Source organism: Scyliorhinus torazame, chromosome 10, assembly GCF_047496885.1.
Source record: "Scyliorhinus torazame isolate Kashiwa2021f chromosome 10, sScyTor2.1, whole genome shotgun sequence".
Taxonomy (NCBI): Eukaryota; Metazoa; Chordata; class Chondrichthyes; order Carcharhiniformes; family Scyliorhinidae; genus Scyliorhinus; species Scyliorhinus torazame.
In genome coordinates this window covers 27932169-27947869 of record NC_092716.1, presented here as the reverse complement: position 1 = coordinate 27947869, position 15701 = coordinate 27932169, and the positions used below count along the sequence as shown (strand labels likewise).

The following is a 15701-nucleotide window of genomic DNA, read 5'->3' as shown; positions in this document are numbered from 1 at the left end:
GACTCCTGTCAGACCCATGCAGAAAATCTGACTGCATTTTTCAGAAGCGGTTTCAGCCGGTTTATTCACCTTTCCAGCCACACTGCTCTCGTCTGCATATGTTTTGAGCTGAACTGCAGAGAGCAAGCTGTGTTCACAGCTTCAGCTAGAAATCCACTGACCTGCTTTCCCTGCAAAATGCTTGATAACTTAGCTCCACCCAGTAATCACATTTTACCAAGCTGAAATCTAATTCACTCCACAGGAAGTCCCCTTAATCCAAACAAAACTACATTAGCCCAAGCCTTTTAGAATGGTTTAATTCAGCATGGTGGCGTAGTGGTTAGCACTGCTGCCTCATGGCGCCAAGGACCCGGGTTCGACCCTGCCCCTTGTGGGGTTTGCACATTCTCCCCGTGTCTGCGTGGGTCTCACCCCACAACTCAAAATGATGTGCAAGGTGGGTGAATTAGCCACGCTACATTGAACCTTAATTGGGAAAAAAGAATTGGGTACTCTTCAATTTAAAAACAAAAGAATGGTTTAATTGCACCCCTGGCTCCAAAAATATACTTGCCTTTCAAACTACGATTTCTTTTAAAACATAATTGCAGCAGCCACATTCACACTAACCCAGGCTTTTAACCCTTACTGCACCAAATACCTATAATATAATACATATGAAATTCCTACATTCATCACACTCTATATCGAAACACATTTTATTACAGCATCCCAGCATATGGTCCCAGCACACTGCGGAAAAAGAAACACATTTTTTTAAAAACCTATTCCTCGTCTTGGTCACGAGTAGCATGCACACTTGGTTCCTTGCTATCAAGTACAGATTATTTTGCTACACTGAAGTTTAAAAAAAAATATCGGTCATTTAAGTACAATTGAAATTATCTGCTGTGATGTGGAGAAATATCTTCTATAATGTCCTGGCATCATCCTTGAATTTGTTTCCACACAAAAACGTAAGCCACGGTTAAGCATTTTGCTGAAGGTTATTCAAATTTTGTACTCTTGCATTTTTTGCACAGTATTTTCATGGCATGAAGGCATGTGTGCAATGTTTTGGCAGCTGCAAACTGGTTTTCTATCCTAGTTTCAGTCCAAGCATCTTTGAAACATTTTAAAAAGCCATATGATCAACCAGTGAATCCAAGAAACAAGGCAGCCAGATGGCCCCATAAGCCTGCACTGGCATTCAAAAGAATCACGGTTGATCTTTGACCACAACTTCAATTTATAATCAAAGTAGTTTTGTTACTGGACTAGTGGTTCAGTAATGTGGTTGATGCTTAAATGCCCACTGAAATGGCCCAGCAGCCACTCAGTTGCATCAAACTGTTAAGTGTACTGAAATCGAATGGGTCAGCCAGCATCGACTGAAATGACAACGGCAAACCCAGCCCTGTTGGCCGCACAAAATCCTCCTCACTAACATCCGGAAGCCTGTGCCAGAATTGGGAGAGCAGCCTCACAGACTAGTCAAGCAACAGCCTGACAGTCATACTCGTGGAATTTCCTCACAGGCAATGTCCCAGGCATCACCAACACCAAGCATATCCCACCTAAAAGATAGACCCCTCTCCCGAGGTGGTGCAGCGGTATCATAGATATCATAGAATTAAAGTGCAGAAGTAGGCCATTCGGCCCATCGAGTCTGCGCCGGCTCTTGCAAAGAGCACCCTACCCAAGGTCAACACCTCCACCCTATCCCCATAACCCAGTAACCCCTCCCAACATTAAGGGCAATTTTGGACACTACGGGCAATTTATCATGGCCAATCCACCTAACCTGCACATCTTTGGACTGTGGGAGGAAACCGGAGCACCCAGAGGAAACCCACGCACACACAGGGAGGATGTGCAGACTCCGCACAGACAGTGACCCAAGCCGGAATCAAACCTGGGACCCTGGAGCTGTGAAGCAATTGTGCTATCCACAATGCTACCGTGCTGCCCTTTAATATAGTCAGGAAGGAGTTAACCTGGCACCCTATGGAGTCTCATGGCATCAGGTCTAACATGGGAAAGGAAACCTTCTGATGATTACCACCCCCCTCAAGATGAATCAGTACTCCATGCTGAACACCACTTGGAAGTACTACTTCATAGAATCATAGAATTCACTTGGAAGAAGCACTGAAGGTGGCTGGGACATAGAATGTAATCTAGGTGGGGGACTTATCCATCATCAAGAGTGGCTCTGTAGCAACATTATTGACCAAGCTGGCAGAATCCTAAAGGACATAGCTGCTAGACTGGGTCTATGGCAAGTAGTGAGGAACCAGCAAGGGAGAAAAACTATTTGACCTCGTCCTCACCAATTTACCCGTCACAGATGCATCTATGGATGACAGTATTGGTAGGAGTGACCAATGCACAGTCCGTGTAAGAAGGCCCGCCTTCACATTGAAGATATCCTCCATCTTGTTGTGTGGCACTAAATGGGATTTTGAACATATCTAACATTCCAAAATCGAGCATCCATGAGATGCTGTGGGCCATCAGCTGCAGCAAAATTGTATAAAACCACAATCTGTAACCTCAGGGCTTGGCATATTCCCCCCCTCTACTATTACCATCAAACCAGAGAATCAACCTTGGTTCAATGGAACGTGCAGGAGGGCAATCCAGGACCAGCACCAGAGCAACTTAAGAATAAGGTGTCAGCCTGGTGAAGCTACAGCACCAGACTACTTGGATGCCAAACAGTGAAAACAGCATGTGCTACACAGAGCTAAGCAACTCCATAACTCTACAGTCGTGCCACAACCTGCCATGAATGGTGGTGGGCAAATAAACAACTCACGAGAGGAGGAGTCCAGCACATCAGCACAAAAGACAAGACAGAAGCATTTGCAAGAATCTTCGACCAGAAGTGCCAAGTGGATGATCCATTTTGATTAACTACAAATTATCATAAGAAATGGCGGATAGGCGTTAGATACCGCAACAGCTATGGGCCTTGACAACATTCCAGCAATAGTACTGAAAACTTTGCGTTCAAGAACAAGCTGAGCCCTTAGCCATGCTATTCCAGCACAGTTACGGCACTAGCATCTACTTAGCATTGTGGAAATTGCCCAGGAATGTCCTGCCTGCAAAACACAAGCCAAATCCAACCCAGCCATTTATCCACCCCATCAGTCTACTCGGTCATCAACAAGGTGATGGATAGGGTCATCTATTAAGCAGCACTTACTCAGGAATAACCTGCTTACTAACACTCAGTTTGGCTAGCGCCATGGCCCTCAGCTCCTGACCCCATTTGTGCCTTAGTCCAAACATGGACAAGAGATCTGAACTTGACATCAAGGCAGCATATAACTGAGCATGGCATTAAGGAGCCCAAGCAAAGCTGGAGTCAATGGGGATCAGGGGGGAAACTCTCCACTGACTAGAATCATACCTCACACAAGGATGACGTATGTGGTTGTTGGAGGTCAATAATCTCAGTCCCAGGACATCACTGCAGGAGTTCCTCAGGGTAGTGTATTAGGTCCCTCCATGAGGTCAGAAGTGGGGACGTTCGCTAATGATTGCACAAGGTTCATCACTATTCATGACCCCTCAAATACTGAAGCACCCGTGCCCATATGCAGCAAGACTGGACAAAATTCAGGCTTGGGCTGGTAAGTGGCAAGTAATTTTCCCGCCACAACCAAGTGCTGAGCAATGACCATCTCCAACAGATATCTTTGCATTATCTTTGATGACAGATGAGGTTCCAGAGGACTGGAGGGTAGCCAATGTTGTCCCTTTGTTTAAGGAGGCAAGCAGGGATAATCCAGGGAATTATAGGTTGGTGAGCCTGCTGTTATTGATGGAGAAACTGTTGGAGAAGATACTGGGGGACAGGATTTATTCACATTTGGAAGCAAATGGACTTGATGGTGATAGGCAACATGGTTTTGTGTGGGGAAGGTTATGTCTTACCAACTTGATAAGAGTTTTTTGAGACAATTTCAATATTAATTGATGAGGGATGTCGTCTACATGAACTTTAGTAAGACACTTGACAAGGTCCCTCCTTGCAGACTAGTACAAAAGGTAAAGTTGCATGGGATTCGGGGTGTGCCAGCTAGATGGATGAAGGACTGACTTGGCAACAGGAGACGAGTAATAGCAGAAGGGAGTTTTTCAGAAAGGAGATCTGTAACTAGTTGTGTTCTACAGGGATCAGTGCTGGGATCACTGTTGTTTGTTATATATATATCAAAATGATCTGGAGGGAAATGTAGGTAGTCTGATTATCAAGTTTGCAGATGACACTAAGATAGGTGGAGTTGCAGATAGTGAAGGGGACTGTCAGAGAATACACCAGAATATAGAAATATTGGAGAGTTGGTAGAGAAATGGCAGGTGGAGTTCAATCTCGACAAACAAGAGGTGATGCATTTTGGAAGGTCAAATTCAGGTGTGAATTATACAGTAATTGGCAGAACTCCTCGGAGCGTTGACATACAGAGGATTCTGGGCGTTCTGGTCCATAGTTCCATGAAAGTGGTGATGCAGGTGGATAAGGTGGTCACGATGGCATATGGCAAGCTTGCCTTCATCGGCCAGGGCACTGAGTACAAGAGTTGACAGGTCATGTTACAGTTGCGTAAAACTTTAGTTAGGCCACATTTGGAATATTGCGTGCAGTTCTGGTGGCCACACTACCAGAAGGACATGGGTGCTTTGAAGAGAGTGCAAACTTTGAAGAGACCAGGATGTTGCCTGGTCTGGAGGGGTTCGCTATGAGAGATTGAATAAACTCGGGTTGTTTTCATTGGAAAGACGGAGGCTGAGGACAGGCCGGATTGAGGTCTACAAAATTTGCAGGTGAGGCTGAGAGTCTTGGGTTACAGGATATAGGCGGTAAGCACATACAGCTTGCATGTGCTTACCATTATTCAGGTTAGTGAGGTCAGTTCATGCAAGTCAGAATGAGGTGGCAGTTGGATATGTGGGAAGAACTGGCTTGTCAATGGGCAATTCTTTTACTCATCATCCATAGCCGCAAAGAACTGCCCTTTTCCCTGAAATAGAGCTGTTAAGGAATTCAAACCCAGGAATAAGGCAGTGAGTCTATCATTAAGACGCTAGGTAAAAGAGCCCATTCCATTCACAAAACCTACAGCCTTTCATACTGACGTGCATACCTAGTGTCTGACGTTATACATGAGTTTGGTGCATTTAAAACTGTCTGTAGTTAGTGTCCATGGGTTAGGAGTGTTTTTTGTTCTCCCAGTGTTTGCGTGGGTTTTGCCCCCACAACCCAAAGATGTGCAGGGCAGGTGGATTGGACACGCAAAATTGCCCCTTAATTGGAAAAAATGAATTCGGTACTCTAAATTATTATTTTTTTTTTTAAAAGTGTGTTTTTTGTATATTTTTCCATGCAATTTGGTTTAGCAGTGGGCTAAACCGCTGGCTTGTAATGAAATGAAAACCGCTTATTGTCACAAGTAGGCTTCAATGAAGTTACTGTGAAAAGCCCCTAGTCGCCAAATTCCAGCGCCTGTTCGGGGAGGCTGGTACGGGAATTGAACCGTGCTGCTGGACGGCCTTGGTCTGCTTTAAAAGCCAGCTATTTAGCCCAGTGTGCTAAACCAGCCCCTTGCTGGAACAATGCCAGCAGCACAGGTTCAATTCCCGTACTGGCCTCCCCGAACAGGCACCGGAATGTGGCAACTAGGGGCTTTACACAGTAACTTCATTGAAGCCTACGTGTGACAATAAGCGATTATTATTATTATTATGTGTGGTTTTTGGGAGTTCTGTGCATGCCAGTTGCCTTAGACAGCAGCCTACTGAAAACAGTATCTGGGTCACTCATCTCACTTATTGCTTTCAAACTAATTGTTTACATAAATATTCCTGTTTACACTTCAAAAGTATTGAATGGATGTGAAACATCCAGGATTATCCAAGAATATGATTAGGCACTATAGAAATTTTAATTCATTCATTCCTTCAATACATTCTGTATAAACCAAATTCAACTATCATTTTAAACCTAGGTAATAAACTTAAGATTAGAAAAAAAAAAGGAAGCTTTGATATGAAGGTTATTAACCTCCAGTCACAAACTAATGTCACAAAATTGATCAAAAATATTAAAAATGAACAGGTTATATAAAAAGCACATTCAAATCAGTGATGCACAATTGTTGTACGATGCTAAATTACCAACTTTTGCCAACAAAAGCTCTGGCAAAGATTTACAGTGCAAAAACTGATCAGATACTTCCACTAAAGTAATGCAATGCTGCAAAATAGAAAATCACCATCAGATTGCTAGGAATGTCTGACAAAGCTCTGCAGCACATGTGAATGCAGTCAGCAACTGCATACGGCAGATACACAAATTTTCAACACACATTTGGGAAGTCTTTGATACAAATTCAGGATTGGTCTGATTGTTCTGTATAATATTCACTGAGTAACTATACTTAATTTTGTAATCATCTCCACTTTTTTAGGTGGTCCTATATCTCTGGATAGTCTCAGCATTATTCAATGATCTGGAGAACTAGGAATATCAGAAATACTCTACAGCTTGCCTTTAAATGCCATCATACAGGATTAAATTTGCAATTAAAAGAAAATTATAAATGTTTCAACTAACATGCATTGTAACATGCATTAAACATACAGTAAGAGTATAAAACATTTAGACATAAAACATTTAGATTTCAAGAGTTTTCTGATTACTATCGTAATTCCCCAAGAAATGTGTAAAGGTTGACCCAATGACTTATTGCCTTAAAAAATGTAATTTTTCTTGTGTCACGTATGAAGGTAGACCGCAGAATTTCAGGGACTAAACAGTGTTGCACTAATTGATTACTTAACCCCGAATTACTATGGCTCATTAATTTAAAGCCCCGCGCAGATACCTCCCAGCAAATCACACAACTAATGTGTGCATGATCTGAGACATTCTTCATTAAAGAATGTCAAATATGCAGCTCAATTTAAACTGGATGAAAAAGTGGTAGAATAGCTAATGCTCACTGGTAAAATACCATGTCACCGCCCGGGAGTCCTTGCTGAAGTGAAAATGGTATTTGAGAATTGAAAGCCAGTACCAGATGGTGCATAAGATTGATGAAAAAGACCATGAATTTCCATTGCTGTGTCATCTGACATCAAGAATGCATATCGATTGACCCAATTTACAAATATGGCTGAAACACCAGTGAACTTCAACGTGCCAGCAAGCAAAACCGTTACCAAGATTGGTGAAACAAATTGTCCTTGTAAAGACGACCGACCATGAGAAGGGGTGGGTTCAGTGGTTTCATCTTTTTGGTTGTTTGCACAAAATTAAAACTAATGGTGATGGTTAAGCACAAAGCTTTCCCCAAAGAGAAATTTCAGAAAAGCATTGTAATCATTGTTCATGTAAAAAAGCTCGATCGACAAACTCAGTTGCATGAAATAGATCAAAGAAGTGTGAAATTTGAGACCAACAGGACTATGCAAAAAAAATGTTTGTTCACTGAGAATGCCAATCTCAGTGTTGCTCAACACAAGGATGTGTGTATAAATTAACTTCTCAAGGAAAGTATCCAAGAAAATGTGGAACAATTGTATGTTGGAAGGCAAAGAAATATTCACTGAAGGTGGAAATATACAAGCACTCTAACAACATTGCAGCAATGGGTCAGAAACGTAGAATGTATTAGATCACAATAGTCAAAAAATCATTTCTAACATATCGAATACACGCAACAGTACCAAGGATAGCAACTTGTGAGGGCAGCACGGTGGCAGAGTGGTTAGCACTGTTGCCTCACGGCGCCGAGGTCCCAGGTTCAATCCCGACACTGGGTCACTGACCGTGTGGAGTTTGCACATTCTCCCCGTGTTTGCATGGGTTTCGCCCCCACATTCCAAAGATGTGCAGGGTAGGTGGATTGGCCATGCTAAATTGCCCCAATTGGGAAAAATTTAAAAAAAAGAATAAGGATAGCAACTTGTGGAATGAGGATGCCATAGTTAGCGGTACTACAAACGACGATGATGAAGATAGAGATAACCCATATGTTGCACACACCCATGTTATTGGGATGAATTGTTCAGTGATTCAGATTGAAATCCTTCCAAATCACTGATAATGTGAAGTACTGTAATTAATTCATTATGGTATTATTTATACTTGGGAGCAAATGTATATACATAGCTTTACTGTTATAACATAGATGTTATAGAGTTAATATGGATGCTGTAATGTTGTTGGTTTTTACATCATTCCATTGAGTCTTTTTTGGGCTCAAACCAAGCACGCATATCAATCCCTCAAAAATACTGCACATGTAAAAGTCGACCCATACTTTTGGCCCATAAAATGGTCTCAAAAAATTTAACTTTTACATGAATATACACACTGGTCACATTTCAGGAAACTGCAAAATTCTGGGAGCAAGGGAGAGAATTAACAATCGCTTACTTTCGTCCTGAGGAGTTATCAGTTTCTTCAGTGCTAACATTTCCTCATGTAGGCCATTTAAAATGAAGCCCAGATATTCCTCTGCGTCTTCTTGCCGGCCCTAAACAAGAAAGTACGACCCATTAATTAAACGCAAGTTTTTTAAAAAACAAGCTGAAAAAGAAACTAGAGACAGAAAGTTTCAGCAGGAAAAATAACACTTGCCTTACTGGAGAAATTTATGCAATTTTTCAGAACACCCCAAGTTTTTCAAGCCAACAAATTATTTTGCTTTCTGAGGTAATCATATATGTGGATAAATGCAGCAGCCAATTTGCACACAATAAGGTCCCACGAACAGCAAGTGAAATGAATAGCCAATTAATATTTTCTTGTGCTATTAATGAGCAAGGAATGCAGATCTGACCCTAGTACAGCATCTTGCTCCACTTCAGGTTTGTGGTGCAAGATCTCTAGCATTCACATAGGCCACTGGGGCAGAGACAGAGCCTCAGTTTATCCTTTTATGACCTCTCATCCAGCACTCCCTCATTTCTGCAGGGGATGGTTGGCTCAATTATGTCAAGTCCTGGAGTGATCCTTGAATCAATGTTCTAATTAAGAGACACATACCGACTGAGGAAATACATTTTTGTAAGCCACTTTTGGGACAGAATATAATGAAGAGCATAAAAGAAAGCTTAAATGCCTTTAAAGGCTATTTGTAATGGAGTCATAAGCATCATTATGGCAATTCAGCCCCATCACATCCATGCTGGCTTACTGCAGAGCAATCCAGTAAATCCCAGTACAATAAACCTAACAATGTTGTCAAGGAAGTCTCTGAAACATTTGTTTTAGAGCCAAATTGCTAATATTAACAGGCCTGCCCTGAATACAATCAACATTTCCCTCAAATAGGAAAAGTACTGGGCAATGCAGACTGCAGTTAGTGTAGACATTCCTGAAATTGCTTCTTCAAGCATAACCTGGTCAAACATCTATAGCAACAGTTGGAGAACTTACACAAAGGATGTGGCTGCACCTGCAGCACCTTTGCTAACAGAAAGTGACCAGTGCAAGAAAGTGGTACCCACTTTGGCTTTCAGTTGAAGCAAACAATATTACACAGTCAGAGAATATGCTTATAAAAACACAAAATGCTGGAAAAACTCAGCAGGTCTGGCAGCATCTGTGGAGAGAGAAACAGAATTAGCGTTTTGAGTCTGCATGACTTCTTCAGAGCTGAATATGCTCCTTGAGGGACACTTTTAGGAGGCATCTTAAAATGCGTCTTCTTTGGGGAATAGCCAGGCTTCCTTGAAATCCACTCATCTACCGTTAAAACATATTCATGAAAACAGGTGTTGCAGATTGAAACCCCATGATAAAATGTGTCCATAATCGGAGTCAGTCGGTCATGGATTCAAGCCCCTTCCCAGAGACTTGAACATGTAATCTAGGCTGTGATATCTTTAAACTGAGACCCTTGTCTGCCCTGACAGGTGGATGTAAAAGATCCCATGGTACAATTCAAAGAGCAGCTGGGAAATTCTACCAATGTCTTGTCCAACATTTATCTCTCAACCAACATGAATAAAACACTTCAGAATATTTAACCTGCTGATAATTGTAGGATATTGCTGTGCAGAAATCTGCCGCTACCTTTCATTATATCGTAAGTGACTATGCTTCAAAAGTGCTTAATTAGCCGTGAAGCTCTTTGGAACATGTTACAAACATGGAAAGCGCTATACAAATGCACATTTTCTCTCTATACGGTTTGCAATGCAGCAATCACGAAGGACCTGAAATAACAACCGACATAGACACTATATCTATACCACCGTGTTGTAAATTCATCCAATGGAGGAAGACTGAGCAAGTAACAGCAAGTGGAAAATTTCCTCCTGAAGCATAAAAGTATTCTTTCTGATGAGTTTTATTCCTTATGCCAGCAGAATAATTTGCTCTGAGAGACACAATTTTGGTTACCGACACTCTGCAACGAACACCTGAAATTATAGCTAGCCTTTCATCAGAAATTGGAGCCTGAAATGTCTATAAAAAAGGTTAAGTAAGACAAAATGCCTTGGTGTGTTTTGAAAAATGAGGCATAATAATACTCACATCTCCTTTGAATCGAACAGAATAGTTGATGAGACAAAGGTAAATTTATCCTGCTGATCTTTCTTTATCAGGTTTAGAGGAAATGAACTAAAAGTCAAATAGTAAAGCCTTGAGGCCAATGCTACTGAGCTACCACAAGCCTAGCCAGGGTAGAGAAATTCAATCTTATTCCAAATATTCATTTTCAGAACTCTTTCAAGAAATTTTATGGACACTGATACGGAAGCTGGAACATTGTTGGGTGGGTATATTATAAATAAGTCGACACTCTAAAGAGAGAGTGCTTGTAATTAATTTGCAGATTAGTCCATCGTCCAATCACAAATTTAACCCATGCACACACCAGGTTTTTACCATTTTTAAAGAAGTTTTCTTTTCCATGTACTTAGTTCTATCATTGACTACAGACTACTTATGGTAAAGGAAGCGAGATTTTTTAAAAATCCATTAAAATTTTTGAAAAAGCTACAACCACATTTGCATTTTTTAGGTTAGGTGTTAGTGGATACTACAAGAAATTTGCGCCTTGCAGTGCAAGGGAATTAAGTCAATTGCATATGGTGGCACAGTGATGTACAATGTTGAAGTTCCAACAACTGCATTGTGAACATGATACAAGATGTCCATGATTCCCAGCCGGGAAAGGGAAGGGGGGAATGGGGCTGGAGATAGGGGATAAGAAGGGGTGGAGAAATCCCCAATCTTAATAAGATGGAGTCACTGGCCGATTTCTCTGGAAAGCGGGAAGCTTAGAGGTCCATCACCCTCATTCACCCAACAGCTGACTATGCACCAGCAATAGTAGAGTGATTGGGAGCCAGGTCTCCAGTACTCCTAAAACAGGAAAAGCGATTTTGATTTATATAGAAACTTGGGGCGGGAAAAATTAAAAATTCAGTTGCAGACAGACAGTCGAAAACAACTAATGATTATTAAAAAATACCTTTCATCATCACAAGAAGAGCATGGCTCGGTGACAACTCTCCTCTGTGAGGAAGGGCACGGCCTCTCTTCAGCACCTCCCACTTTGGTACGAGAGAGATCGGAACAACTCAGGTGTGGGGGGAGGAGAGAGAAGAGGAGAAGTCACGGGCATAAACTCACATCCCAATCCATGGCACCATGCACTGCGCCACCAATAACTTTTTCATTTTGACATACAGGATTTTACCATTATGAATTATAAAAATGATAAAACCAATCTGGATTGTTAATGAGCACAAGGGTCTTACATAATTCAATTCAATTTTTGTTTACAGTTTCACTGCAGCATTGCATATTCAAACTGCAATAGAATAGCAGTGGTACTAAGAGGGCTTGATAAGTGTCAATATTACGGAAACTCCAAAACACTATTTGGGATTAAGAAAAAAAATGACGGGCAAACAATACCCTAAGAACTTACCTTTTCAGATAAACTTGACTTGATAACCGTCAGCACTCTGTAAATGTAGGTCGGTTCGAAAGGAATTCCAGTGCGAATATCTTTAACAGTTTTATCACCAGTACCTTATATAATTATGAAAGATTATCAAAAGGTATTCCAGTAACATGAAGTAAAGCATTTGCACAGCAACACAAATTACTTTTAATCATGAAGATGCATTTTGAAATACATTATAAATACCAAAAAATGAAAAATTAACCAACTATTGTGTCATTAGGCTTTTCAGAATCAAACGATATGTCATTTTAAATAAAATGGAGTTGAAAGAAGCTTTAATTAGCACACAGCCACTAAGATACACAGATTGATGTGGTACCTAAATTACATACCTGGTTTTGGCTTGGAGGGTACTGGCATAGTACTGAACTCATTCATCAGTCGAACGCTATTTAATTAACAAAACAGAACAATGTTCAGTTTAAAGAATATTTTTGTTGATGTTTTAAATGTTTACTATTTTACTAACAAACTAAGCTACAAATTCTTAGAAAGCAATTATATCAGGCATATCACAATATGAACATGCACAAATTCTGGGAACTACTTTCCTTTTAAATTTATATCAAAGTGAGCAGACCTGAACATATCCACTAGAGCATTTTTCAAAACATTTCAAGTAAAAGTATAAACAGATGCAATACATACAAGCTGTCCATCATTGGTGTAGAACTTCGAGGTCTCTGTATCTCACTATATATTGGAACAGACTTCATCAGATGATACATGGGTGGGCATGCAACCAAAGCCTGCAAAGTCTATGTCAAATTAGTTAAGGAGATAATAGTTCCACTTGATTTGCTATGGGACAACACAACGTACTTGAAGCCAAGTAGTGGAAGCAGTAAATCTATTTTCTTAACCTTCAACACACAACTGCATCAAACATATTAAAAATTTTGATGGGCTTTGAAGACCATTTAAAAGTTATCATTACGACCAAAGTCAAGGACCCGAGACTGGCTCATCTATTTCATTCGTGTACAGGTACAGTACCCCGAGACTGAGGTCATGCTAGATTTCGGACATTGCTGATTTGGGTTCAGGCTATGGGCTGTTTGGGTAAAGCTGGATTGGGTGGGCTCAAGGCTCAGTTGGAACATGGGAGAGAGCAGCATTCAAAGCGGCAAACTTGGTTACTAGTCTGGAGACGCCGCAGTATTGTCGTGCCTACCCGATAGTCCAAATAAGTTTTTTTTTTATAAATGTCTCCATTAAAATTGATACATGCAGCATTAGAAAACTGCCTGTTTTTTGGAAAACACAGGTTTAGGGCTGGTTTTGAACTACTCTACCTATACATTAATATGTAATTTGATTTTTCATTAAATGCAGTGATGTACTATTAAGTGATTTGGGAATAGCATATTCCATGTGTATTATCAATTTATTTTTTTATTCGTGCATAGATATGAGCATCACTGGCTGTGCCAGGATTTATTGCGCGTCCCTAATTGCCCTTGAACTGAGTCGTTTGCTCGGCCACTCAAGAGGACATTTAAGACAATGTTAACCACATTGTTGTGGGTTTAGAGTCACATGTTGGCCAGAACGGGTCAGGATGGCAGATTTCCTTCCGTAAAAGACAATAGTGAACCAGATGAATGTTTACAACAATCGACAATGGTTTTTATGATCTTCTTTTCAATTCCAGATTTTTACTGAATTCAAATCTTAACATTTGCCGTGGTGGGATTCGAACCCAGGCTCCGGATTATTAGTCCAGTGACAAATACCATTATGCCACTGCCTCCTGTTAATTTTGCACAGTATTAAGACTGACATTAAGACAATAAGATCAGGAAAAACAATTTGCAGTAAAATAATTTTAATTCTTTAGGCTGTGCCGCAATATAAGGTATCTTTTTCACCAACAACTGCTTACCACACTCTGAATAATTTCACAGAAGGCACCAGAGCTGGCACTCTCTTTAGCTATACTTACTTGAACACAAAAGTAAAAAATACTCTGAAGCTTACCGTTAAAATATCTACTATGGTAATGTTGAATTACGAAACACGAGAAAGTTAATACTGATGCTTCCCATTTCACATAGACGTTACAATACAATATAAATCGCAAACTTAGCCAACTTGATTAAACCTAAATGAAACACCAGAGTCACCAGTAAAAAGCCAAATTAGCCTGTTGGAGTGGGACAGGTGCACAAACCTGCTGTTTCATGAAATAAACAAGGAGCAAGCTCTGGAAATATTTTAAAAAGAATATTTAATTTTGGAAATGTATGTAAATTTGGCTAATTTATACACAAGCAAAGTAGCACGGCAGAGTAATAAATGCTTGTTGAATGCTTTTCATTCCAAAATTCTGCACACTCGCACTAACTCATCTGAAGTTCATGCAAGGTTGTAGCATAATTAAGAGATTGAGGTAATTTTTTATACTATGGAGCTCCAGTCTCACAGCATCTCAGTGAGGTTAAATGGTGCTAATGATTTCAAGTTTTATTGGGTCAAGTATTATTGCATTCTCAAGAAGGATCACCCAAGAATGGCCACCTTCATTTAAAATTGAAAGTAAGACCATAAGACACAGGAGTAGAATTAGGCCACTCGGCCCATCGAGTCTGCTCCGCCATTCAATCATGGCTGATATTTTTCTCATCCCCATTCTCCTGCCTTCTCCCCATAACCCCCGATCCCCTTATTGATCAAAAACCTATTTATCGCTGTTTTAAAAGTGGGGGTTGATATTCAATCTGCTTGCTTTAAATAACTTTCATGTTATGTATTTTGCTTGTAAATGTTCACAACAGCCTATATATTGCAACAATTAAAAAGAATATCCTGAAGTATTATTCATTTGATAATTATCTTTGATTGAGTATTAGCGCCTGGTCTCTGAAGTGCCTCGGGATGTGTTTCTCAAATCACTTAATAGGACATTACTGCATTTAATGAATTACATAAATGCAAATCAATTACATAAATGCGAACTGTTTTGGCGACAAATATGGCAGCTTTGTAGATTTTTAAAAAGGAAAAGACCTACGCATAGGCACAATAATCTTATAGAGCCCTGCTTAAAATAAGTTTGAGAATTCTGACTTCACTTGTTTCCCAATTATTTCCAGCACTGCTTTCTGCAGTCACGCACAATTACTTATTTAAAATTTATTTTATCACCCACTGGCACGGTAAAGTCCCCACAGTCCCAGATGACCATAGGCTGCTTTCCCCTTCAAGGGGGAGAGCTGACTGGTGGTGATAAACCGGAGAATCACCACACCTCAGATGAGGGGCTGTGTCTTCACGAATCACCCACCAGCATGTCTAGAAGCATGAAATTTATTTCAGTATGCCTTTCAAAAGAATGGTTACAAACATGCTCAAATCATATTACATAGCAAAATAATTATCTTTGTTTCAACACAAGAGCTCTCATTAGTCTTTTGGCTGTACATATGGATTGATCAGTGTAAGCTACATGCTGTATTCAGATTTTAAGGATACAGCATTGATATAGCACCAATTGCTTTTGTTGATCAGACCTCGAGGTTGCAAAGACACTGGTTTGTGAACCAATTTCACATTTTCCAGCAGTTCTGTGGACACGGAAAGAAAAAAAGTCACATTACAAGATTAATATATGGAATTCAAAGAACAAAGAACAAAGAAATGTACAGCACAGGAACAGGCCCTTCGGCCCTCCAAGCCCGTGCCGACCATGCTGCCCGACTAAACTACAAT

General features: G+C 40.4%; 1 protein-coding gene across 1 annotated transcript in view; it reads right to left on the bottom strand.

Annotated features, from left to right (window-relative positions):
* Positions 1 to 15701, bottom strand: part of LOC140430427 (ubiquitin carboxyl-terminal hydrolase 10-like) — a 73062-nt gene that overhangs the window by 22800 nt on the left and 34561 nt on the right. Inside the window, exons 5-9 of the mRNA XM_072517898.1 lie at positions 15465 to 15556; positions 12639 to 12748; positions 12323 to 12378; positions 11952 to 12055; positions 8438 to 8537 (exon numbers count right to left, since the gene is read on the bottom strand). Of these exons, the coding sequence (XP_072373999.1) occupies positions 8438 to 8537; positions 11952 to 12055; positions 12323 to 12378; positions 12639 to 12748; positions 15465 to 15556 (462 nt within the window). The remainder of the gene's footprint in view (positions 1 to 8437; positions 8538 to 11951; positions 12056 to 12322; positions 12379 to 12638; positions 12749 to 15464; positions 15557 to 15701) is intronic.